The 27,089-nt window shown below is 41.1% G+C and overlaps 1 protein-coding gene across 1 annotated transcript; it reads left to right on the top strand.

Annotated features, from left to right (window-relative positions):
• The first annotated feature begins 2,714 nt into the window (after positions 1–2,714).
• On the top strand, positions 2,715–26,902 carry THOC7 (THO complex 7). The gene is made up of 8 exons (XM_030307166.1): positions 2,715–2,813; positions 18,438–18,555; positions 19,465–19,592; positions 20,144–20,230; positions 22,566–22,623; positions 23,968–24,034; positions 24,118–24,187; positions 25,857–26,902. The coding sequence occupies exons 1-8, from the start codon at positions 2,795–2,797 to the stop codon at positions 25,922–25,924; spliced, it is 615 nt and encodes a 204-aa protein (XP_030163026.1). The 5' UTR covers positions 2,715–2,794; the 3' UTR covers positions 25,925–26,902.
• The last annotated feature ends 187 nt before the right edge of the window (positions 26,903–27,089 follow it).

The following is a 27,089-nucleotide window of genomic DNA, read 5'->3' as shown; positions in this document are numbered from 1 at the left end:
AGCCGTGTTGGGCTCTGTTCTGACAGCTCGGAGCCTGGAGCCTGCTTCGGATTCTGTGTCCCCTCTCTCTCTGGCCCTCCCCTGCTCACGCTCTGTCTGTCTCTCTCTTTCTCTCCTCAAAAAAAAATAAACTTAAAAAATAAAAATAAATAAAAAGAAAAGCATACTGCAGAAATGCCTACATCATTTCATAGGACCAGGGTAAAGACCTTATAGCCAGCTCTCCCATCATCCTTTATAATTTCAGAAGGCTAATAACAAATGAACACTCAAATAAACTTCCACAAGTAGACTCCCATATTCTCCAAGAAACCAGCAATCTAAGGACTTGAATAAAGTCACCAAATCTAAAGTCATATAAATTCAAAGTCCAAATCGGTTTTTGTTAGAGCTTAGAATCTGTTACTTCTTTCTGCCCACAAAGATTTCCTTAAAAAAGAAACATCAGTATGGCCTAGAGCTTAGTCCTTCCTACTTTAACACTCGTGAGCATATTAAGATAATTATATGAAAAAGGACTACTTCTAAATTACTAAAACGTGTCCTTTTACTACACATATGAATAAAGTCAATTAAGAAATTCACAAATGTTCATTTGCAAGATAAATTATGTGGTTGGCAAGCAGACTTTAAACATTTCATAAAGGCTCAAATTTTGACGTGTTTCCAACCAGGTGGGTCAAGAGCTTTCAGAAGTGTTTAGTTGTAGGTATACCTCAAACTTTAAAGTCTTTCAAATGTCTCTTGGTCTTACTGCTTATAAAATTTCTAGCACTGTCCAACATATTTTTAGTTACAAAATGAAGTTATAAAAGTGGCCAGAACTCCACCTGTGAATACCAGATAAAAATTTAAGTTACAAGGGGCAGTGATACGCTCCTATCAACAGCACCAAAGACTATTTTAAATCATTAAGATACTGTTTCAAAATCATTATTTGATAACATGAAGTACAAGCTGCTTACACAGAACATCATTTCACCCGACAATGATCTTTTAAACAGTAATTGACCCTCACCAAAATGCAGTTGGGATGTATAATCAAGCAACACTTCAATGTACAGTTTGTAGTCCTAAGATTTAAAGTAAGTATTGCTTTGGTTAGAATATGTTCTCTCCTTCTAAAACCAAGAAAATGAACACAGCCTGAGGCCCGTGCACACACAGCGGTTAAGTCAGTATTATTTTAAGGCCAGGGGAGGCTTTTCACCCTAGCGGAGGTCAAGTTATACCTCACAACCTTCAAAGTAATCTTTTTTTCCTTGTGCCGAAAGTCGAAGGTGCTAATTCTTGAGAGCAAGGTTTTAGAGCATTATTAGAGTTTCGACTTCCTATATGTGAATAAAATTTTACATATACAGATCTCCAGCTAGGGATTAAACACACTTCAGTGCCATACATTTGCATTTACAGCTCTCCCTTTTCGGAAGAACGGAGACAAAACAGGGAGAATGAACCCAAGGTTTCGCAAAGACCAAAAACAACCAAATCCAACCCACATAACTTGCCTCAGCCCGGATGTGAAAGAGGCAGGGTACTTGGGGGGTGGGGGGGGGGCAGGAAAACTGGAAAATAACTTCACGCTCAAGAAGATACCAAACCTGGGTTAAAACTCACACACGCTCCTTCTGCCAAAGTGAATCTCCCCCGCTGGAGATCAAATCAGCTATACCGGTTCTGGTTCCTCCAGCCTCTCCCCACCTAAATGTTGCCATTTACGAGAAACTCATCGAAGTGAATCAAAGTGACTTTGGGAAGAGATGCCAATATCTACAGAGTGCTCCGGAAAATGTGTAACTCTACACACGAGGCAACGTTACTCCTTGGGCACCAACACCCACCCCCCCGCAACTTCACTTTCAACTTCCCCTTAAGATGCGGACAATCACAGAGACTTTTTTTTTTTTTTTTTTTTTGTAAATCGCAGAGAGCATTAAATACAGCACCGCATCCAGGTCACCGATGGGCTCCCGGCGCCCCGGGGGGTCCGCGGGCACCGCGCTCCCCGGCCGCTCCGCCAACTCCTCCCGGAGGTCTCCCAAGTTTCTCTTTCCCCCCCTCCGCGAGCACCCGCCTGAGCCCGGGAGGGAAGGGGGCGGCCCCAGGCGCCGGAACCGAGCGACCTGAAACCCTGGGCCTTTGCGGCTCGCCGGCCGCGCCCGGCGCAAGTGCCCGCGTTCGAGACCCCGGGCGCGTGTGGGCGCCAACTTCGCGGGGACCTCGCGCCGTGCCCCCGCGGCGCCCCTAGTCCTGCGCCTCCCGGGCCAGCCGGGGCCGGGCGTCCCCGCCACCCTCCCGCCCCGCGGCGGAGCGAGCCCACCCCCAGCTGCGGCAGCCGGGATGCGGGCGGCGGGGGAGGGAGGGGGGCGGCGGTCCCCTTCCCCGGGAAGGCGCGGGGACCCGGAGCCGGGTGGCCCGCAGCCCCCGAACCCCCCGGCGGCCGATCGAGCTCACCTGGCGGCTGGCGGCGGCCTCCGGGGCGGCCTCTGGGCTGGGCCGGGCGGGGCGGCAGGGGGGGCGGCGGGGCCGGGCTGTAGCCGGGCCGCGCCGCCGCCCGCCTTCCTCGCCCCCCACACTCGCCGGCCTGCTTGTCCGTCCCCCGTCCTTTCTTTTTTCTCTTTTCTCTCTCCCCTCTTCTTCTTCTTCTGCTGTCTCTTCTCCTATCTTCTTCTTTCTTCCTCTCGATCCTCCTCCTCCTCCTCCCTGGCTGTTTACCCGCTGCATTGTGGGAGTTTGACCTCCGCCGCCGCCAACCGCCGCCTCAGCTTGCGCCGCCGCCGCCGCCGCGCACGCCATGGGAGCCGTGACTGACGGTGAGGCCCGCTCGCCCGCCACCCCGGCCCTCTGCGCCGAGCCCCTCGGCCTCCCCTTCCTTCCCGAGGCCCCCGGCCTCATCGGCCTCTTCCGGGAGCCCCTCGGCCTCCGTGATCAGACCCCCTCGGAGAGCCGGCCTTTCCCGGCCTCTTCCCACCCCCCCCCCCCCCCGTCCTTCGGCGTCTCCCCGCCCCTGCTGCCCCTGGGACTCCCGGCCGGAGTCCGCCCCGGCCTGGGACGGTGTGCTGAGGATGGTCGCGCTGGGAGCACGTGGTCGGCGGCGGCCGGGAAAGGTGCAGGGTGCGTGGGGGTGGTACCAGGAAGGGGTCCGGGCCGTCGGCGGATGTGGTGAGGGAGCGCTTGGTGAGAATATGGGGTCCGAGCAGTGGCGAAGGGGAGGGAATGGTGGAGACCCTGCCGTCCGGGGTCCGGAGGGCCTCGGAGGGGCTGGAGAGTGAGGACACGAGGTTTCGGACCAAGCTCGGACAAAGAGACACGTTCCAGGGCGGTTCTAGGGGTGTCAGCGTACAGAGGGTGACACCTGCAGGGGTCTTCTGGACAGGTGGGGGGTGGGGGCCCATAGATTGGGGCGGATGGCAGCGGTGCCCGAGAACTAGCCCTGGATTAGCAACTAGGGACAATTATCTAAAAAAGGATAGATGTCGACAGAGTATCGAGGACAATCTAGAGTGTGCTTGGGGGATTTAGGAGGAGCCAGTGCGGGGATAGGATAGATCAAGACAATAAAAGATGTGTTTGTGTGTGTTTATGTGTTGGGTACGGTGGTCTGTGGCAGGAATGGGGGGAGGGTCGCAGGCAGAGGCTGGGTTTGTGCAAAGTTTGAGGACAGTTTAGGGAGGTGGGCCCTGGTGAGGAGAGACCCAGGGGTGGTCTGTGGACTGAACAAATAAAACAGAGGGCTCTTGGGAATGTGGACAGGCTGATGGGCCGCTGGAGGGAGAACCTAAGGACGAAGAAGTCCTTTACCATGTGGGAAGGGAATGTCTAGGGCTGCTGATGTATCTGCAGAGAAGGTGACCAGTAAGGGTAGATGCCTGTGGACCGGCCACTTGTGAAAAGTTGGGGGTCCACAGGATCCCCACATGAAAGGGCCAGCAATGGGAAGAAGAGTAATAAGAGGGCATTTGCAGTAAGTAGTGAAGTGGGAGGGCTTACTTACAGGTCCAGGAGCTTCATGGGAAATTTTATCTTTGCTTCATTCCAGTTTTATTTACCCCATCTGGGCTAGGCCTTGGAATTACAGTCCAGAACCAACAGGCAAGACTGTTTCCCCCTCTCAGGTTGCACTCTGGTAGAAAGACGCCTTGGATAATTAGTTTTAAGGGTGGCATATGTTTCCACAGGGGAAGTACAAGTTTGGGAACTATAGCAGCATGTAGCAAAGATGGCTTATCCATTCTCGAAGATTAGCCTCCGTGAGACAGTTACTTTAATCCCATTTTTAAAATATTTATTTATTTTTGAGAGAGTGCAAGCTGGGGAGGGGTAGAGAGAGCGGGACGGAGGATCCTAATCAGGCTCGTGCCAATGGGCTGACAAGCAGTGAGCCCGATGTGGGGCTTGAACTCAAGAAGCCACCTTAGTCACATTTTTGAAAAATAAATAGTTGTGGTTGGACTCGTGTTCCAGGTGGGAACCCCCTATGCAAAAGCCCCAAAGTGTTGGAAAGAACTCAAAGATGACCAATGCTGGCTAGAATTTACAAAGTTGCGGTGCCCCTAGGTGGCTCAGTCTGTTGAGCCTCAACCTTGGCTCAGGTCATGATCTCACAGATTGAGTTTGAGCCCCCGCGTTGGGCTCTGTGGTGGACAGCTCAGAGCCTGGAGCCTGCTTCAGATTCTGTGTCTCCCCTCTCTCTCTCTCTGCCCTCCCCTGCTCACGCCCTATTTCTCAAAAATGAATGTTAAAATTAAAAAAAAAAAAGTTATAGCCAGCGATTTCTAAGGGCAATGGGAAACAATTTAACATTGGTGTGGTATGATCAGATTTGCATTAAAAAAAAAAAAAGCCACCACCCCACTCTACTATGTGAAGAATGATGAGGGGAAGCGAGGAGTTAGGTTCTCTCTAACATTTGTATAGTATCATCACGCGTCAAGGAGTGTTCTAATCATTAACTCCACTTTACAGACTGGGACACAAGGAGGTTAAGTAACTTGCCCAAGTTTGCACAGTTAGTAAGTTATAGAGCCTGAGCTCAGAGCCAGGCAGTCTGACTGCAGAGTTTTTGTCCCTCACTACTGTGCATCCGTCTCTCAGCTACTGCTACACTAGTCCTAGTAGAGATAACGGGAGCTCAGACAATACAGAGACGTAGAATAAGATAGAATGCCAGGACTGATTGAGTGGATGTAAGGGGAAGAACTGAGTATTAATCCAGGCTGCTGATTTGAGTGAGTATGTGCTAAATGTACTACTTCTCTATTTATTGAGGTAGGGTCAACATGGAAGATGGGAAGGGAAGATGAGTTCTAGAAACAGTAGTAACTTCAGTCAAATGCCCCACCCCCCACATATCCTTAGAGGCCACAGGAATCCCTACTTCGTCACTAAAAGCTGTCTGACCTTGTGTAGGTTAATTAACCTCTTTGGGCCTCAGTTTTATTCTTTATAAATGGGGATAATAATAAAATCTACCTCATAAGGGTTGTTTAGAGGTTTAAATGCAATAAAAGTTGTAAAGTGCTTTGCACTGAGTCCAACATATAGAAATGTTCAGCAAATACTATTAAATTTAAGAATTGGTTTCTCGTCTCTTCTCCATTTTCCTTTGATGAGGGCTGTGTCTTCTTTATCTCTGTATTTGCACAGATTGCCCTTTCCAGCCTGGTAACTGTCATTTATTCTTCAACACCCACCTCAAATATTCACCTCCTCTCTTTTTAGAACCAGTTGATCTTTCACCTCTTAACCATATTATTTTATGCCTGTTGCTGTTGTAGCCCTCAGTACTTAATTAAATGATACATTCTAGAAAATATTTAAGGCAGTTCACCATAATATGAAAACATGAAAAATGGATGGGAAAATGGCAAAACAGAGCACTGAAAGTAAGGAAGACTAGAGGAATTAGAAGTGTATGATCTTCAAAATGCAAGAGGTAAAATCTGGTACATTAATGAAGACAGCTGGAAGTGACTCTTGTCTAGTTCATAGCAAGAGGCAGAACCTGGTCCACTTCCACTGTGTGATCTCGTGTACATGAGAGAAGGCAACATTAGATACACAGGATAAGCAGTTCTTTGTGATTTAAACACGAGAGAAAAGTTGATCTGTAGAGGCTCCATAAAGACAAGGCAGTATCCTATCTGTAACCTTTTATCGGCACTGATGATCATAGGGCTGTTACTTAGCACATCCCTGACTAGGTCAAAGAAGGCTAACTCACAATTTAGAAAGGCATCCAGAAGCCAATAGGCCATGTGGTTTAGGTGAATACTTCTACTGGTCTGCCTTAATTCAGACCAAGGTGTGTTTTTGTTTTCGTTTTTTTGGAGGGCTTTTTGTGGGTTTTTGTGTGGGTTTTTTTTTTTTTTTTTTTTTGCTAATTTGTTTTAAGAATACTAGATCATAGAAGAAAGGATGAAATATAACTTTTTCAGGCAATATGGACCCTGAACTATAGATACGGTAAACATGGTTTTCCTCAAATGGGCTTTTGGCAAAAATTCAAGCAGAAGTGAGGAGTGGTATGATAGGTCACATACCTTCTAGTTCCCAATTCGGGGTGCTGTCTATAGCAGTAAACTACCAAGGAAGACCTGGCTTCTGCTTGGAGGGACAGGAGCAATAGCATAAAAATCAAATAAGTAAGATCATTTCTGAGAAAGAACATAATGAAGTTCTGAAATAACTTCTGAAAAAGAACTGGATGGAATATGAAAGAATAATGGGGGAGGGCTGCCAACAGTCAGGTATGAGCTCTCTGAAAAGTAACCTTTAGAGTAAGGCCTGAAGGGGTCAACCCTGTGAAGAGCCCAGGAAAGTATACAAGACAGGCTACAACTAGCGCAAAGGCCTGAGGCGAAAATAAGCTCTGTGCCCTTTAGAGAAGATAAGGAATAAGGGTTAAGGAGTAAGATAAGGGCTAGTATCCAGGTGGGCCAGGAGGGATATGCTAGAAAAGGAGGGTCAGAGAAGTAAACAGGAGTTCGCCAAGAGCCTTGGAGATTGGATTGTCTTCTGTTGATACTTAGATATGATTGGATGATTTTAAGCAGAAAAATTAGTGATCCCATACTTTTTTGTTGTTGTTGTTGTTACATTTATTTATTTTGAGAGAGAGGAGAGAGAATCCCAATTAGGCTCTGCGCTGTCAGCACAGAGCCTAATGCAGGGCTCAATCTCAGGAACCATGAGATCATTGACCTGAGCCGAAATCAAGAGTCGATATCCAACTGACTAAGCCACCCAGGCACCCCTCCCACACTTCTTTTGGATCATTCGGGGCTCCTGTGTATAGAATGAATTCTAGGATGGTAAGAATCAAAGCAGGGAGGCCAACAAGAAGTATCCAAGAGTTGAGGTGATTTTGGATTAGGATGATGGCAGGAAAGAAGATGGAGGAGTGACCTGGATAGCTCAGTCATCCTGAAAAATTATGTCTCTGGAGCCTAAAGGACCGCTAATGCCCTCTTACAGATTTGCAGTGCCTGGCAAGGTGCCGTGCCCTCGTGTAATCCTTACATACGGATTTGCCTATCCAGTTGGACTGGGAGCTCTTGGAGAAGAAGCTCTTTATTCCCTGTCCCCTGTACAAGGACACTGGTTACTTTGAGAAAGTGCCCCTCCTCAGAGGGAAGTGGAGAGACCCTGTATTTGTTATCTGTGGACACTGAACTATAGATATCATCACCAACACTACCATTTTATTGATGGAAAAATAGAGGTCCCGGGAAGTTAGTGACTTACGTCACATAGCTAGTTCTTGGCAAAGTCATTCTCTTTCCTCCCCTGTTGCTACCCAGTATTTTGGCGAACTGCAAAAATAGTTTAAATGGTGTCACTGTTAATTTAAACTATATTCACAGTTTGTATTTGGGTGTTAAACAGTGTTAGTACCCTGATAGAATCATTTCAAAAGCACTTCTTACAGTACAGAGAACATTAGGTATATATATCTATGTGCCAGAGCACATATGGGAGATGGGAAAGGGGTGGCAGGGAGCCGGGCTGTGGCTCTACGTTCCATATAATAGAGCTTTTTGGTTTTGACGGTAGTGTTTTTAATTGAGATGAATTGAGTACATAATATTTCAGATGTACAACATGGTTTGGTATTTGAATGCACTACAAAGTGATTGCCTTGATAACCTAGTTACCATTCATCACCATACAATTGACCCCCTTCCCTCATTTCACCTATCCTGCAATAACCCATTCCCCTCTGATAACCACTAATCTGTTCTCTGTATGGGTTTGTTTGTTTTTTATTGTTTTTTCAGTTGTGTTTTAGGTGCCACATGTAAGTGAAATCGTATAGTATTTGTCTTTCTCTGTCTGACTTGTTTCATTTAGCATAATGCCCTCAGGGTCTATCCATGTTTTTGTAAGTGACAAGATTTCCTTTTTTATGGCTGAGTGGTATTCTACTGTATATATGTCTTTGTTTTTTAATTAGAAAGTATAATGCTTGAATACATGCTTGTTACAACTTGAAATAATGGTTTTTAAAAAAATTTTTTTTAACGTTAATTTATTTTTGAGACAGAGAGAGACAGAGCATGAATGGGGGAGGGTCAGAGAGAGAGGGAGACACAGAGCCTGAACAGGCTCCAGGCTCTGAGCTGTCAGCACAGAGCCCGACGCGGGGCTCGAACCCACGAACTGTGAGATCATGACCTGAGCTGAAGTCGGACACTTAACCGACTGAGCCACCCAGGCGTCCGGAAATAATGGTTTTTAACATGCCTGTGAACAATATGCAGAACAGTTGCAGCTGTACTGTCACTTTCTGATAATGTGATTGTGTATATTTTCCTGTTACTGCAGAGGCAACACTACTCCTGGGTAAAAAGAAGATAGTAATACGCACTTTATAGGGTTTCTTCAAGAGTGAGGCGTGATAATACACGTAAAGCACTTCGAAATTGAAGGACAAATTTATGGTCCAAACTTTTCAGAGTGAAAGGAACAAACAGGATGTATGGTCATCAAATAGGAGCTTATAAATGCTGTACAAGTGCCCACTGCTATTATTCCTATTTCAATTGCAGATCAATGAATGACTCCATTCGTGGTCATGGAGTTTGGCCACTTTGTTCCTTCAGCTGTGATCCCAGCACAGGGCTTAACAGTGCAACTATAAAATAATGTTTCTTTAGCTAAGATAACATGGTTTCTCAAAGCAAGATTGGAGTTTCAATCTTGACTTTATTAGCACCTTTCTCTAAACGTCTCAGTAAATCTAGAGATAAACAAAGGACCTCAACACTATTATTTTTGCTTTATTAAAATTTTTTAAATTTAATTTTGGTTTAAGTAATTTACTTTGGCATCAGCAATGTATTTAGACTAGCTCTAAGTATCTCACAAGAGATCAATATTTACATGGAAAAAGCAAACCGTCATATTTACTGTTCTTTCCACTGCCTTTTTGTGACTTCTTGATATTGTTGGCCTTCAAAATTGTTTTAGTGATTTTAAGCTTCTTGAAAGGAGGGACTACCTGTTATTTTACCATAAGTAATCTAAACAATGAGACACACATAATTCAGCCTAATAACCCATAAGCAGGGGTGATCCAGTGATAGATCTAACAGCAGTCTGCATGCACACTGGTTTTGCACGGCCCTAGTTTCTTTTGTTATTGGTCAAAAGTTTCCTTTTTTCCTTTGGTTTCCTTTTGTTATTGGTCAAAAGTTTCCTTTTTTCTTGTTAACACATGATAGATTTATTAAAGGACATAGAATAGAATTTTTAATGCAGAAGAAATGAAGAAAAATACCTCAAAATGACCAATAAACTCACTCTCCAGATAACCACTGTTGGTATTTTTAAAAAGAAAAGTAATGCATGTCCGACAATTCAGGGAAAAAAAACATCAAGTGACAAGTGAAAACCCTCCCCACTTCACCTCCCGTGGCTAATCCCTCTTCCCAGAGGTAATTATTAGAAACTGTTTTTGTGTGTGTGAGTGCACCTTTTCAGAATGATTTTTAAGTGCCTGTAAAGGGTAAAACACTTTCTCTAGTGCCAAACTTCTGAGTTTGGGTCTCAGCTCTACTCCTTATTTCCGGTGACATTTAATCTGAGCAACTTTCAGTTCCTTCATGGGTAAAATAGGGGTAGTAATATCTACTTTATAGGGCTATCGTGCAGATTCAACGTGTTTATATGTGAAAAACACATAGCATATTGCAAACATTATATATATGTTAGTCGTAGGCCACTATGTATGTATACTTTAAAATTTTATGCAAACATTTACAAACTCTTCTGTGTTACACTTTTTTTTTTTTCCAAGTAGGCTCTATGCCCAGCATGGAGCTGAACACAGGGCTTGAACTCATGACCCTGAGAACAAGAGTTGGATGCTTAACCAACTGAGCCACCAGGCACACCTGTGCTATATACTTCTATAATTGTTACATCTTAGAACTCTTTCTACTACATCTTGAAGCTCTTTCTACCTCATTATTTTGTATCAATTGTGTAGTATTCTGTTATATTTTTAAAATTAATTCTCTGCCAAGCACTTAATTATTTCCAGTTGTTTTCTCTTACAAGTAGTGTCTAATAGAGATACTTGTATAGATGTCTTCACACACCTGTGGGAATAATTTCTAGAAGTCAGGTCAAAGAATATACGTATTTTAATTTTGATACATGTTGCTACATTGCTGTAGTAGCCCGCTGTTTCAAGTTCACCCTGTCTGAAAGTGTTAAATAAAATTTATCCCTCTGGTTTTCAGTTTGGATCCACCAGTTTCTTGGTTTGGAACACCAAGAAAAATTCAGTGGTGCATTTCTGTGCTAACAGAATTCTTTGCTAAAGTGCCTTTAGAAAGGAAATGCTAATCTTCATTGGGAGGTCACAGAATTGCTATTTCCTAAAAGCAGGTGAGGTTGCTTTTAAGCAATCTTATAGGTTGCTATAAGGTCTAGCAGTTTAGGGAGGGCACACTTGAGAGTAGCTTAGCCCTAGGAGGAAGTTACATTCACCGTGAGGCCCTTGACACTGGTTGTGAAGCCTTGACCTGTCCCTAAAGAAGTGTTTTGAAAGTTGGCCCACCATTACCTTCCATTTTCCTATTATCTTCCATTGTTTTCCTTTTCCTATTTTGAATATTTGCCCCAAGGTGTTCTGAAACCTTGTTTTGTAATCAGGGTTTTAATAACAATGATGAATTTTGAAAAGAATGTTAGTCTGGGTTTATGAGAGATTGTCCTTTCCGGGATAAAATGAGAGCACAGCTAAAATGGCCATGTCAACTGACGCGAGGCTTGGAGGAGGGGAGTTGGTCTCGTGACTGTAAAGCAGTCATTTCTTCCTGCCTCTCTGTTTATAGAAATGGGGTATTAAAATCTAACCCCTTGCAAGGGCTTTTTGAGGATTATTTGGTGTTTTAAGTGATTACATATTTCTTCTAGGTAGTAAATAGGTCAGTATAGAAGACAGAAAGGGGTCCAAAATGCATCCCAATTTTGCGAGTAAATATTTGCTTGTCGGCATACATGTGTCATAACTGATTTTAAAGTGATTTTGAATGGCAGACTGTGGGTGTATTGTGGCACAACATATAACTGAATCCAGTAGGAAATCTTCCTATAATCCTAAAGTCAGGCGGAAAACCACCATCTCAGGACAAATGTTAGGTATTTGGGGTTAGAAGCTCTTTCCAGAGGCACTGGTCCTCATAGTCAGTAAAGAAGCAATCATGACAACTAAGGAATATATTGATAGCATCATTAAAATAGTTTTCTAAGCCATGCCTACGTTTTTATAGGGTGGGCCAAGGCCTGTCCCAAATTATTAATATTAGCATTTAAGTTGCTTATAGTTTCGAGCATGATGATAATTTTTGAAGTCAACGTATGTAGTAAACAAAGCTATTTTAGGTGTGTTCAGTCTAGCGCCAATTGATGAGGCATCATTAAAAATAACAATGCTCATGTCATTTGTTGTTGGGAACCATCAGCAGCCCATCTTTATATTTAAAAAGAAAAAGCTGTTTTCAAACTGACACTGTACCCTTTATTTTATTGCTGTTGGAGCTGTGCTCTATTTTATTTACGTTATTTCAGGAATTTTTATCCCCAGAGAATTTTCTAGGCAACACTGTCTATGCAGTTTAAGCTAGAAATACTGTGACCTTGCAATATGAAGCTTGAGATAGAAGCAAATTGTGGGAGAAATCCTAACTGGTTAAAACTCTGTATGTGTAAGTGCCTAATATATACCTGTGTAGTTGTATAGATGTATCTACAGATATACCTTCCACAATGTTACTCACTCTCAGATTTTTAGGATGGAACAAGTTGTGGATTAAATTTAACATAAGCAGGGGCACCTGGCTGGGTCAGTCTGTAGAGCAAGTGACTCTTGATCTCAAGGGCTGTGAGTTTGAGCCCCACATTGCGTATGGAGATTGCTTAAAAATAAAATGTTAAAAAATTAACATATGGGATGCCTAGGTGGTTCAGTCGTTTAAGCTTCCAGCTCTTGATTTTGGTTCAGGTCATGATCCCAGGGTCGTGGAGACAAGCTCTGTGTCAGGCTCTATGCTGAGCATGAAGCCTGCTTAAGATTCCTCTCTCTCTCTCTCTCTCTCTCTCTCTCTCTCTCTCTCCCCCTTTCCCATGCTCGCAATCTCTCTCTCTCTCTTTCTCTCTCTCCTCTTTCTCTCTCTCGTTCTCTTTGTCTCCCTCTGCCCCTCTCCTCCACTCAATCTCTCTCTAAAGTAAAAAAAAAAATGAAAAATAAGTGAGCATTAAAAAAAATAAACATATAAGTAACTTTCTTTTTCTCTTTTTCTTGCTTTCCCACCATGAAAAAGCATTGTGCTCCTTTGTGTAATTTCATTTCTGTGAAGTTTCACAGCAGAGTTCCTTCACAGTGGAGATGCTATTCCCATTTTACGGAAGAAGTTTTTTTCCCATTTTATTGATGAAGTGAAGTTTGGTGCCACACCACGAAGCAAACACTGTATGTTTGGTCCCAGTTTTTGACTTTGGCCCAGGGGTTTGGCTTTGAAGGAAGAGACTGAATTGGGAGAAGGGCCCAGAACTGCCTTGACAGGGAATCCCCAGTGGTACCAGAATTGGTCTGACCACACTCCTACTCAGGCCACCTTGGCATTTTGAGAGAGAGAGACAGACAGACAGAGGTTCCCAAGCAGGCTCCACACTGACAGCAGAGAGCCCCATACGGGGCTTGAACTCACGAACTATGAGGTCATAATCTGAGCTGAAGTCAGCTGCTTACCAACTGAGCCACCCAGGAGCCCCAGGACCTGTGATTGTAATCTCTAATTTTCATGCCATTTTACCTCCAACTGCCTGTGCCTTGGTAGCCTCCTCATAGCTTCCTTGCCTTTGGGCTTTTCCCAGATGCAGTCCATTTTGTACATTGTCCTCAGCTTAATCTTCCTAGAAAGTCCTGCTCCTGAATCTTTAGCAGTTCCCAGGTGCCCACCGGCAAGGTCCAAGTCTGCTGGTTTGGCATTCACTAGTGGAGACGCCCACATTCTGACCTCTAATTGCCTTTCTGTCCTTGGGTCCCAAGATTTGTGCAGCCTCCCTGATGTTCTCACGTGTACACATTTTACAATCCAGTCTCTGATTCCCCACCTCTGCTGGAGTTCACAGCTTTCTCCCTGCCTGTGGTGGGGGCAGGGAAAGGGACTTTAGCTTGCTTTCTTTTTTCTTTTTTTTTTTTTTTTTCTTTTTAAAAATTCGTTTTATTTGTTTATTTAAAGATTTTATTATTTTAAGTAATATCTACACCCACATGGGGCTTGAACTCACAACCCAGAGACTGAGCCAGCCAGGGGGCCCCCTTTGTTTTTGTCTCTGTTTTCCAACAGCTTATTGAGGTATAATTTATACAAAGAACTGCATATTTTATGTGTACAATTCACTGCATCTGGACATATGCAAACAGCTGTGATACCATCACCATAATCATAGCTTTCTTTTTCAAACAGCAGCTAACAGATTTTGAGTGCTCATATGGCTCAAAAGTCAAATAATATAGAAAGATATTTCCCCATCTTCCAAACTGTTCTCTATCCCACTTACCCTGCCCCTCTCCCTTGGTAACCCCTTCTATTAGTTTCTTTTTTTTTTTTTTAACGTTTATTTATTTTTGAGACAGAGAGAGACAGAGCATGAACAGGGGAGGGGCAGAGAGAGAGGGAGACACAGAATCTGAAAAGGCTCCAGGCTCTGAGCTGTCAGCACAGAGCCTGAACGCGGAGCTCGAAATCACGGACCGCGAGATCATGACCTGAGCCGATCATGACCTGAGCGGATGCTTAACCGACCGAGCCACCCAGGCGCCCCCCCTTCTATTAGTTTCTTATATATCATTCTAGGATATCTGTATGGATACATTTCCCTCCCATTTATATGTGAAAGGAAACATGCCATGCATACTGCCTCACTTTGCTCTTTTATCAAGTTATCTTAACTGAGCTCTGTGTATCAGTACAATAGACATTTCCTCATTCTTTGTTTTTCTTTGGCTTCATAGTATTCCATCATATCCTTATTCCAAAGTTTATCTAGTCCCCTGTTGATGGGGCATATGTCATACTGCATATGTGCAAGTTTATCTAGGATTCTTGGGGCAAAGGCATATGTCATTGAAGTTTAGGTAGATATTGTTAAAATACCGTTTAGCTTTCTTGGTTGGTAATTTTTAAGTATGAAGAGAGCAGCCCCAAATTCCACTTCCCCTAACTCCCCCCAAGCCAAAGGGAGCTGTCCTCCTAATCTCCTCTATTATGGGTCTTCGGCACTTATTTAACATTCCCAGCCTCCTCTGTATTTGTGTTCATATGCATGTATGTCTCCACCTAGAGCAAAAGAGCTCAATTCTTTATCTCACATCCTTAGAATTCCTGGTACCGTGGTGAACACATCTGCTCATTGATCAAGAATTCTTGTCTTTTGTACAAGAAGAGAAATCTCCGCTTTGGACCTGAAAATAAAGATGGTTGCCTGCTGATCCTTGTTAGTATCTTATTGAAACAAAGCTCTTCAGGGGCGCCTGGGTGGCGCAGTCGGTTAAGCGTCCGACTTCAGCCAGGTCACGATCTCGCGGTCCGTGAGTTCGAGCCCCGCGTCGGGCTCTGGGCTGATGGCTCGGAGCCTGGAGCCTGTTTCCGATTCTGTGTCTCCCTCTCTCTCTGCCCCTCCCCCGTTCATGCTCTGTCTCTCTCTGTCCCACAAAAAATAAATAAACGTTGAAAAAAAAAAATTAAAAAAAAAAATAAAAAAAATAAAAGAAACAAAGCTCTTCAGAGGGCAGATGGTCTGGGGCAGGCACCACAAATCCAATGTAAAAAATATTTATTGAGCATCAGAAGTGTAAAGACACAGTGTGAGAGGTTGAGGAGGAAACCATGAATAAGACATGCACCTCATGACCTTTTTCCCCAAGTTTATTTGGCCTGTACAGTGTTCAAAACATTTTTCAGAAATTTTTATAATTGGTAAAATTTTGGTAATTTTTATAATTTTATAATTTTATAAATTTTTATAAATTTTATAATTTTATAATTTAAATTTTATAATTTTGTAATTTTTATAAATATATATTATTTATAATATATATATTGCATATATAAAGGTACCCAGATCTTAAATATGCAGCTGGAATGATCACAAAACGTGCTTGAAACATTTGTAGTTAGTCACCAAACTTTAAAAAGCTCTTGAAAAGCCATCTGTGGTAATAGTTTCCCCCGCTTTGGGTGGGTACTCATTCCCAATTTTCCTATATCCTATTCCCTGATGCATTTATATTTGAAATCCCTGGGCCTCAATAAAGTAGGATGCCCCAGTATCTGGAGGAAGATGGGGTTTGTTGGGGGGGTTGGGAGAGCAGAGATAAGAAAACAAGAAATTGATGGGGCATCTGGGTATCTCAGCCAGTTAGGTGTCTGCCTTTTGACTTCTGCTCAGGTCATGATCTCAGTTCGTGGGGTCGAGCCTCACGTAAGGCTCCTGGATGACGTCGCGGAGCCTGCTTGGGATTCTCTCTCTTCCCTCTCTGCCCCTCCCCAACTGGTATGTGCTTGCTTGCTCTCTCTCTCTCTCTCTCTCTGTCTCTCAAAATAAATAAACTTAAGGAAAGAAAAGAAAAGAAAAGAAAGAAAACAAATTGACCAAAAGAAAGGAAAGGAATGGAACAGCATCAAACATCAGAATATGCACCCTCTGGAGCAGGTGCTCCCGTGTCCAGTGCCCAGTGTAGAGATTACTTTAACTTTTAACAAAGTTAGAGGATGTTTGCAATAAAAATAAAATCAACTCATTTTCTGCATTTTAATCTCTTCAAGGACTGTTTTGTCTGAGGCTCCTCAAATAACATTGTTGGTGGTCAAAAACTGAAAGCATTAGTTTGTATTTTAAAGTGTAACATTAAATACCTGATGAATCGATAACTTGAGCTGCCTGTCAAAGCCATGACTCCGAGAACAAAACCCAATTCTAAAAGTGTTTATCTGATGTTGTCACAGAATAGATTTTAAAACTGCAGCCACCTGGCCTTCTAAAGTTTATCTCCGTTGCACCTGCGCTCACAAATACTTCTGCCCACACACAGGAACTATTGTTCAAAGATTTTGCTGTTGATTCATCATGCAGGCTCTCCAGGAATTATTCACACTTTAAAATTTATTTTAAAAAAATAATGCATGCACATGATGAAAAACAAACACAATTCTGCAAAATAATACAGAAAATTCAATTTTTTTCTCATCTTTGTAGTCCTTTTCACCAGAAGAAAGCACTATTACCAGTTTCCTGTGTTCCTTCCAAAGATATTCTTTGAATGCACAAACACATACATGTGCGATGTGCACACATATGCACATACACAAAGCCTCCCCCTTTTCCACACAGATAACAGCTAACTGTATGCTTCTCTTCACCTGTTTTGTTTTCATTTCACTTCATGTATCAAAGGAGATTTTTGGGCATCAGTATGTACATCCACGTTACTCTTTTGGCTGCATAATACATTATATGAACGTTTCATAATTTAACCAGTCTCTTACTGGTAAATGTTTAGCTTTGCAATCTTTCTACTATGAGCAACACTAAGAACATCCCTTTACATTTATCTCTGTGCATGGGTGCACAGTTATCTATGGGATGTTATCTATGGGATGAATTCCTAGAATTGGAGTTACGGGGTCAAAAAGGTAGGTGCATCTTAGTTTTTTTTTTTTTTTAGCATTTATTTATTTTAAGAGAAATAGATAAGTGGGGAGAGAAAGAGATCAAGTGGGGGAGGGGCAGGCAGAGAAAGAGAGAGAGAGAGAGAGAGAGAGAGAGAGAGGGAATCCCAAGCAGGCTCTACCCTGTAAGCTCAGAGCCTGATGTGGGGCTCGATCTCATGTACCAGGATATCATGACTTGAGCTGAAATCGAGTCAGGCGCTTAACCAACTGAGCCACCCAGGTGCCCGGGATGTATGTTTTAAACACCGTTTGTTGTCGCGCATTTGCCCCACAAAGAGGGTGTCACTGTATCTTCCATCAGTGTGTGTAAGTGCACTTTCTCAGGATCCTTGCCAACCCTTTTTATCGGGTATTTTGATCTTCGCAAATCTGGTAGATGAAAATTTATGTTTTATTGGGTTTCAACCTGCCTTTCTCTTGTCGCAATCCAGGATTACTTTGTCCAGCAAGAACACTAGCTCCGGGCTGCCGGACAGGCCGACAAGAGCCCCTCTTAGAGCTCCTCGTCATTACCTGCCCTGCTCTTCTGTTTTATCCTTTTTCCTCTCCTTGGAGCGAGAGTGAGACAGCCTAGCTTTAAAAAAAAAAAAAAAAAAAAAAAAAAAAATCTTCATGGGGAAAGAAACATCGCAGACATAATGACTAAATGACACTTATTTTTTTTGATAAACCCATTCTCTTTTCTCTGACCCACCTCTCTTTGCCCAGTCTGCCACTACCTCTTTCAAACCTTTTCATTCTGTACCTTCTGCCTCTACCTCACACTAGTCAGAGATAGGAACACCTCAGCCCTCTGTGTGGACAGGTTTTTCCCAAAAAAAGCTCTCCAAGAGCTCTGGGCTTATTTCTTTGATGGTCCCCGGAAACGATTTCTGCTTAGCAACCCAACAAGAGCAGATCCATTAGCGCAGGCTGTAACCTGGCCCCTTAGTACACTGCCTGGCACACAATAGACAATAACTGTCTTGACAGAGACATAGAAATAACACACGTCAATTGCAGTAAAACCTACATAACAAAAGTTGCCGTCTTAACCACCTTTAAGTACACAGTTTAGAGGCGTGAAGTACACTCACATCTCAGTGGTTTTCTTTCGGATGAATGCATAAATAGTGGTATCAGTTACTTGTTTCTGAAAGTCAACAAGAGTGAGACCATCATTTTAATTCATGTTCTTCTTTCCTCCAGACGAAGTCATACGGAAGCGCCTCCTAATTGATGGAGACGGCGCTGGAGATGATCGGAGAATCAATCTGCTAGTGAAAAGTTTCATTAAATGGTGCAACTCTGGGTCCCAGGAAGAGGGGTATTTATTTCATCTCACTTTTGTTTCTACACCAGTGGGCTGATAAGAATTTAAACCCTGTATACAGCCTATCAATATTTCAGATTTTCACTCACCTTCAGTGTCCAGTGGAGGCAATTTGGGGTTAATCAGCTATAGATTTTTCTGGTCTTTCTTTCTATTCAGAGGCCTGCTTTATGTTTATTAAAATGTGCAGAAGGTGTGGTGGTAAGAAAGGAGAATTAAATTTTGGCTCACTAATTTGGTCAATTTTAGCAGGTAAGTTAGACAAAGTATCTAAATGAAATTGTCTTTGTTTTATTTTTTTTTTTAAGTAAGCTGTAGGCCCAACATGGGCTTGAACACATGACCCCAAGATCACGAGTCACCTGTGCTACCAACTGAGCCATCCAGGCACCTCAATTTTCCCTTTTTTTAATAAGCTAATAGATAGTTGTTGCAAGGGTTTATACATATTTAATAATTTTTCTTGCGTTAGAAAAATTTCCCTCATTTGAGTTAACTTTTCACATAGATCTTTGTAAAGAGTGAAAAAAATTGTGAAAATAAAATTGGGAGCATAAAACAACATCTTAATGAAAACATTTTAAAATGTATTTTAAACAAAATTCAAACAAGTAGTTGTTTGAATTTAGCTTATAGTGATAAGAACAGTGGTCTCATCTTTGCACGTGTAACTAAAGCAGTTTATAAATTCAAGTACATCACATCTGGAGAAAGAACATAAGGGAAAGATATTTTAAATTATTTTATAATTTTTTTAATTTTTTAAAAATTATTTTAAATAAAGCAAAGGATTCTCTTAGAACTTGATAGGATTTAATTACGAAATTTTGGCCTGTACTATAATGGTCCAACTTTGGTATTTCACAAAAAACTTTATTCTGTTTTTTCTCTCTTTTTCGCTAGATACAGCCAGTACCAACGTATGCTGAGCACGCTGTCCCAATGTGAATTTTCAATGGGGAAAACTTTGCTGGTATATGATATGAATCTCAGAGAAATGGAAAATTATGAAAAAATTTACAAAGAAATAGGTAAAGAAACTTAAAGCAATTAATGTTTCCATGTAATTTTAATTTTTATGACCCAAAGGAGACAATATCTGCTAACATTTTTCTTTGGTTTGTGGTAAAATAATAACAATGTTAATAGAATATAGTAAATGTTAGCTACAAAAATGTATTCTGATATGATACAATACTTAGGGTTACAGCTGTTTTTTAAACCACCAGCATTTATTTTATTAGCAATGGAACTTAATTTAAAAACACATTTTAGGGGCGCCTGGGTGGCGCAGTCGGTTAAGCGTCCGACTTCAGCTCAGGTCACGATCTCGTGGTCCGTGAGTTCGAGCCCCGCGTCGGGCTCTGGGCTGATGGCTCAGAGCCTGGAGCCTGCTTCCGATTCTGTGTCTCCTTCTCTCTCTGCCCCTCCCCCCTTCATGCTCTGTCTCTCTCTGTCTCAAAAATAAATAAAAACGTTAAAAAAAATTTTTTTTTTAAATAAAAACACATTTTAAAATTAAAAATGGATGGAGATTATACATGTTGTTACAACTGTCTTTAAAAAAAACCTTTTCATATAGAATGTAGCATTGCAGGAGCACATGAAAAAATTGCTGAGTGCAAAAAGCAAATTCTTCAAGCAAAGCGAATACGAAAAAATCGCCAAGGTAAGGGTTTTGTGGAATTTAGTGTGCAAATGCTTTATTACTGAGTACTATTTCATGCAGTTGTTAATGTTGTGTGGTAAAATCTTCAGTAAGAATCAACCTGAATTATTAAAAGAATTAGGAGCTAAACTTAATTCTTTAAAGCTATGTATTCCTTAAAATAGTGGAGAAGGAAGGCTATGCTAGAAAAAAATATTTTTTTTTGTGTTTTTGTTTGTTTGTTTGCTGGATGGTATTGATTATCCAAATATTTCTTAAGTATTCATTTTTTCTTTTTACTCTTCAGACCCCTTTGCCTAAATAATGTTACAGTTAATCAGCAAAGGCAATTCAGACAAATACACTAGACCTCAGGTTTTGTTTGTTATTTGTTTCACGGAACTACTTGCTAGAAAAAAAAAAAAGAATTTAAGCTCAGTGAGTTTTTATTAAGTACAAAGCAAGCAAACATTTGCAAGCTGCCTAAATATCTAATAAGAGGAGAAGTAAAGTTTAGTTTTGCCCTGATTTCTTTTGTTTTTTAATCAGGGTTTGTCCTCATTGCAGTCCATAAAAACTAGTCCAAAATAATTTTTAATGGCTGGGGCATTGCTTCTCCTATAATGTAAACTGAAAGAAAGAAAGGTAAAAAATATAATGCATAATCACAATTGTAACCTATATACAAAAAACTAGAAGGAAATAGAAAATGTAAACAGTTATTATTTTGGGGCTGTGGGGTTTTATGGCTTAGGGTTTTTTGTTTTTGTTTTTTTTTTTCACTGATCACGTATTACTTTGTAATCTAAAAAAATTTTATTAGAAGTCACACTTTTGGGGCATCTGGGTGGCTCAGTCAGTTAAGTATCCGGCTTTGCCTCAGGTCATGATCTCACAGTTTGTGAATTGGAACCCTGTGTCGTGCTCTGTGCTGACAGCTCAGAGCCTGGAGCCTGCTTCGGATTCTGTGTCTCTGTCTCTCTCTGCCCCTCCCCTGCTCGTACCCTATTTCTGTCTCTGTCTCTGTCTCTCTGTCTCAAAAATAAATATTAAAAAAATTTTTCTTTTTAAATAAAGAAATAAAAGTCACACTTTTATTGGGGCATCTGGATGGCACAGTCAGTTAAGCATGTGACTTTGGCTCAGGTCATGATCTCACAGCTTGTGAGTTCAAGTCCCATGTTGGGCTCTTTGCTGACAGCTCAGAGCCTGGAGCCTGCTTCTGATTCTGTGTCTCCCTCTCTCTCTGCCCCTCCCCGACTCTCTCTCTCTCTTTCAAAAATAAACATTAAAAAAACTTTTTTAGTCACACTTTTATTGAATTAATATGCTGATTTTCAAAACAATGAATTTTACATTTTAATGAACCAATTAAGATGCTTAATTCCTTATTTTAAAAAAATTGTTTTTTGAATTGGTTCTAAAATGCATATGGTCAAGTTCAGTGGCCAATTTACAGCAATGTATTTAATAATTAATACCGATTCTAAAATAATTTAAAAATGTTTTACAGTGCTTTTTCTGGATTAGCTGAGGCTTTTAAAGGAATGCTGCCATTCATCATTTCATAAGAAAGGCCAACAGGAAATAACAAGGAAACCTGAAAGTCTCAGTGGAACAGAAACAAGGAATTTTATCAGTTCTGAATTTTAAATCATTTCTAAGTTTCTGAAATCTTTACCTTTAGAATGAGAATGAGATGTGTAATTTGCCCTGGTTAAGATCCAAAATTAATGATAGGATATATTTACCTAGCTGATCTTTTCTTTGCTGGGCAAATAGGTAGTAAGATCCTCATCAGAATCAGTCTGCTTAATGATCAATAGTGGCTTAAGTTCACTTATACTCTGCTGGCTTCTTATATCCTACCTAGGGATAGGTAAATGGAAAAACAGATTGGGAGCAAAAGTCCTTGTTTAAAATTGTTTTGAAATAGGGGTACCTGAATGGCTCAGTTGATTAAACATCCGACTCCAACTCAGGTCATGATCTCACAGTTCGTGTGTTTGAGTCCTGCATAGGGCTCTATGCTGATAGCTCAGAGCCTGGAGCCTGCTTTGAATTCTGTGTTTCCCTCTCTCTCTGCCCCTCCCCTGCTCTCTTGCTCTCTCTCTCTGTGTCTCTCTGTCTCTCGAAAACAAATAAACATTAAAAAAGAATAAAAAAGTTTTGAAATAATGGATTATAGTTATAGGCCAACCAAGTGACATTGGCAATACTCTTTCCATCCTCAAGTTGTTTTTATGTCTTTATGCACTCAGAAAGTGATGAAGAGAGATCTGTCATGTTATACATTTTGTTTTCATATCCAGGTTCAAAAAAACCTTAATTTGATAAGTATTTTTATATCTTTCAGAATATGATGCTTTGGCAAAAGTGATCCAGCATCATCCAGACAGACATGAGACACTAAAGTAAGTTTAGAGTTTACTTTGAAAGGAACTAATCTTTATACATAAATGTTCACATACTTGCCTATGTTTTCCATTTTTATGGGAGTACAAAGTATGTTTCAGAAGGAGGGGTCACATCTTCCCGATAACATATTCTAATGCTGCTTGATTAAATTTTTTCCTTCCTCCAATCTAACTGCCTCTAGGTCTAAAATAAATGCATATAGGGGCACCTGGGTGGCTCATTTGCTTCAGCATCCAACTCTTGGTTTCGGCTCAGGTCATGATCTTGTGGTTTGTGAGTTCGAGCCCGACATCTGGCTCTGCACTGATAGTGTGGAGTCTGCTTGGGATTCTCTGTCCCTCTAACTCTCAAAAATAAATAAACTTAAAAAAATAAATTCATATAATATACATCACACTAAAATGGATAAATAAAATATGGTGTATTCATATAGTAGAATACTAAATGAGGAGTGTAAAACAAATTAGATATACACTATTTTTTAGATATACACTTTAAACATTTTTTTTAAATGTTTTTATTTATTTTTGAGACAGAGAGAGAGCATGAGCAGGGGACGGGCAGAGAGAGAGGGAGACACAGAATCCAAAGCAGTCTCCAGGCTCTGAGTGTCAGCACAGAGCCTGACTTGGGGCTCGAACTCACAGACTGTGGGATCATGACCTGAGCTGAAGTCGGACATTTAACCGACTGAGCCACCAGGCGCATCTTATATACTTTTTAAGCTCAGATTTCAAAACACAATCAGTGAAAAGAAAAACAGAAGACATACAATGAATTTTAAATTATTCCTGATCTTCTGTAATACTTGCAGAATAGTAACCATTTATAAAGTTAACGTCCCCTCATTATCTACTAATACTGTATATAATTTAGAGGGACAAATAAATATATGGGTTGGAATGATACAGTGATTGCCTGACTGGGGAGTAGAGGAAGATAAAAGGCCTGAGATAGAGGACAGGCAATAAGGTTCTAGTATCTCAAGTTAATCTGCAGTGTTTATTTCTTTTACCAAAAAAAAGAGAAGAAAGACTTATTTTGTCAAATAAGAATGACAAAACATTAAAAGTTGTCAATTCTTGGGGGTATGATATCCTATTATCTGTGTCTTCTTAGATTTCAAAAATTATCTAGAAATTTGATTTTAATGAAATTAGTGCACATTTAGAAGTTAAGAAATCATCCCTCGCTTCAAAGTTTCATCATAATGGAGTCTAAGAACTTCTTATCCTTTAAAAAAAAATTTTAAATACTCTTAAGTAATTAAAAATTTAGCCATTAATTGTGAATTCTGTTTCCCCAATTAGCAAAATGTAACACTGTTTTATTATTTTCAGGGAACTAGAGTCTCTAGGAAAAGAACTGGAGCATCTTTCACATATTAAAGAAAGTGTGGAAGATAAGGTAATTTGCACACGTATTTGAGCCTCTGTGATATGTGTATGTTTATAGATCGGTGTGCATTAACTCTTTTCTCCTGAACACAGCTGGAACTGAGACGGAAACAGTTTCACGTTCTACTTAGTACCATCCACGAACTTCAGCAAACGCTGGAAAGTAAGTAGAAGTCACGGAATGAATGTTTATAAGGACTTTTAAGTGATCCAGGGGTGTGTGCCCTCTAAAATATACGTCTTCTTGACAGAGCATACCTGCAGTTTCAGAGTAGGAGTATAGCTGGATGATGCCAGAAGGCATTCATGTAGTTCAACTTTCCGTATATATGCAGAAAAGCCTGAAGGTGTAACAATATATGATTTAAATACATAACCAGTGTTTCATATAAAGAGAAATGCAAAGGTGATAGATTTGGAATTCTTCTTGGTTTATTATAGTTTATTGCTGTAAAGTAATGCTGTGAAGTAATTCAGGACCCAGGCAGGCAGGCAATGGTGAGTAGGTGAAGTAATTAGCACATAAGCACATTTGCCTAGTCAGTGAATGGAACGTACTTTCAGGAACTGGAGACTTGCTCTTTGTGTTGATTATAGCAAATTGGAAATTTCTATGCTATCTGATTTCCTGATCATTTTCAAGAAAAGCCTAGGGGCACCTGGGTGGCTCAGTTGGTTGAGCATCCCACTCTTGATTTTGGATTGAGCCCTGCGTCAGGCTCTGCACTGATAGAGTGGGAGGAACCTGCTTGGGATTCTTTCTCCCTCTTTCTGCCCTTCCCTCTGCTCACACACTTTCTCTCTCTCTCTCAAAATAAAGAAATAAATTAAAAAAAAAAAGAAAAGAAAAGCCTAAAACCTAGATTTTAAAAAAATGTATTCTCTCACATACATTTTAAACTTTTTTTTTTACATTTTTTAAACATTAATTCATTGTGGAGACACAGAGCGTGAGCATGGGAGGGGCAGAGAGAAGGGGAGACACAGAATCCGAAGCAGGGTCCAGGCTCTAAGCTGTCAACACAGAGCCTGACGTGAGGCTCAAACCCAAGAGCAGTTCAATCGTGACCTGAGCGAAGGCGGACGCTTAACTGACTGAGCCACCCAGGTGCCCCTCTCTCACATACATTTTAAAAAATGTATTCTAGTGGCGCCTGGGTGGCTCAGTCAGTTAAGCATCCGACTTCGGCTCAGGTTATGATCTCATAGTTCGTGGGTTCGAGCCCCGCGTCGGGCTCTGTGCTGACAGCTCGGAGCCTGGAGCCTGCTTCAGATTCTGTGTCTCCCTCTCTCTGCCCCTCCCTAGCTCATGCTCTGTCTCTCTTTCTCTCTCTCTCTCCAAAATGAATAAGCATTAAAAAAATTTTTTAATGTATTCTATCACATAAATTTTACATTTTGATTATGCTCATAAACACCAACAGCCAAAACAGCATTTTTTTTTTTTAATTTTTTTCAACGTTTATTTATTTTTGGGACAGAGAGAGACAGAGCATGAACGGGGGAGGGGCAGAGAGAGGGAGACACAGAATCGGAAACAGGCTCCAGGCTCTGAGCCATCAGCCCAGAGCCTGACGCGGGGCTCGAACTCACGGACCGTGAGATCATGACCTGGCTGAAGTCGGACGCTTAACCGACTGCGCCACCCAGGCGCCCCCAAAACAGCATTTTTAAAACCAAACACTGTGTGGGCCAATTGCAGTCATGGACTGCCATTTTGCCATCTTTTTAGATATATCAGCTAATAAAGGATAAAAATGTTGTCATGTATTCGCTAAATATATAACTTAAGAAAATTTGACTGCAGTTTTATGGTTCTTTCTCAACTACAGATGATGAAAAGCTCTCCGAAGTAGAAGAAGCTCAAGAAACCAGCATGGAAACAGACTCCAAGCCATAGACAGGCTAATCGTTCACCATTCCCAAGAAAACAGAAGTAACAACATGCTCACTGTGTTTGGAACTTGTTGCACTCTTGAGATTTAAAGTTTTGGCAGTGAACTACTTTGCTTTTAAATATTAATGTACAGTTCATTCCGATTTCTTTACACAAAGGAAAAAGACTTTAATATCGATTTGTTTGTATTGAAATGCATTTTTTATTCTTGAAAGGTAGGAAGCAACATCCCAAAATGTTTAATAGAATGTTTTCAAGCCAGATATGTTTTGTGCTCAGTAGTGTTGTAGGTAGTTTTTAACTGGTAACACTGATTGGCTTATAAACTATGTTGAAGGTTGTGAGAAAGCGGCATTTCCAGGATGTGGGTGAGAAAATGAGTCAATCTGGAAATTGTTACCACTTTTGAAAATGGAGTTCATGAATAGGCTTCAAGAGGGCTGCAAATTTGTGAAATTATGTTCAAAATAGGGGTAGCATATGCTCATTTGGGGAGAAGTTGCATGATACTAACAATCGGTGGTGTAAGAGGTAATTATAAGATGAAAGCAAATCAATATGCATTGCTTTCTAGATCTCTCTCCTCAACACTTGAGCAATGTGGTTATAAAATGTTTTGTGAATATGTTTTCTCCTACTGTTTCATTATGTAGGGGTCATTTTCAGCAGAAAAAAAAAATTGATAAAGAAAAAGTCTCAGAAAAACAGTCTGTTAAGATGGTCTTGCATAAAGGATTTCATCATCTTAAAAATTAAGCTAAGGCTGAATCATTTGTAATTTTCTTAAGTATGGAATTTAATGCTCAGTACTTGTTAGGTTCCATCCTTACCATTTATTTTAGTTCGGAAACATGACAGTTCGCATGAATCATACTTTAAACAATGTTAAATTTTTGTAATCTTAAGAATTCTTATCTCTAAATATGAAAGTTGAAAATTAGCTCAGTAGTAGTCATATTAAAAGTGTCATAATACCTTTAACTGGCTTCCTCTAATTTCATCTGGCAAATCATGGGAGAAATTTCCTTGCAGACCTCCTATGCCCTGATAAATGTTTCTGTTTTCCAATATTAGGAAGAATTATGAAGCAAAAACTTGATTACGTTGACTCAGAATTAAAAATCAGTTTTTCGAAAAAGAATTTTTTTGAAGGACTGTTGGGCAGAAT

The sequence above is a fragment of the Lynx canadensis genome, chromosome A2, assembly GCF_007474595.2.
Source record: "Lynx canadensis isolate LIC74 chromosome A2, mLynCan4.pri.v2, whole genome shotgun sequence".
NCBI lineage: Eukaryota > Metazoa > Chordata > Mammalia > Carnivora > Felidae > Lynx > Lynx canadensis.
Note: the sequence above shows the minus strand (reverse complement) of the source record. Positions and strands in the feature narration are given on the sequence as shown.

What these genes read in the sequence shown, in the direction of transcription:
- THOC7 (XM_030307166.1), top strand. An exon ending in GACAGACATGAGACACTAAA is followed by an intron (nt 22,624 to 23,967) that starts GTAAGTTTAGAG and finishes TATTATTTTCAG; the next exon opens with GGAACTAGAGTCTCTAGGAA. An exon ending in AAGAAAGTGTGGAAGATAAG is followed by an intron (nt 24,035 to 24,117) that starts GTAATTTGCACA and finishes TCCTGAACACAG; the next exon opens with CTGGAACTGAGACGGAAACA.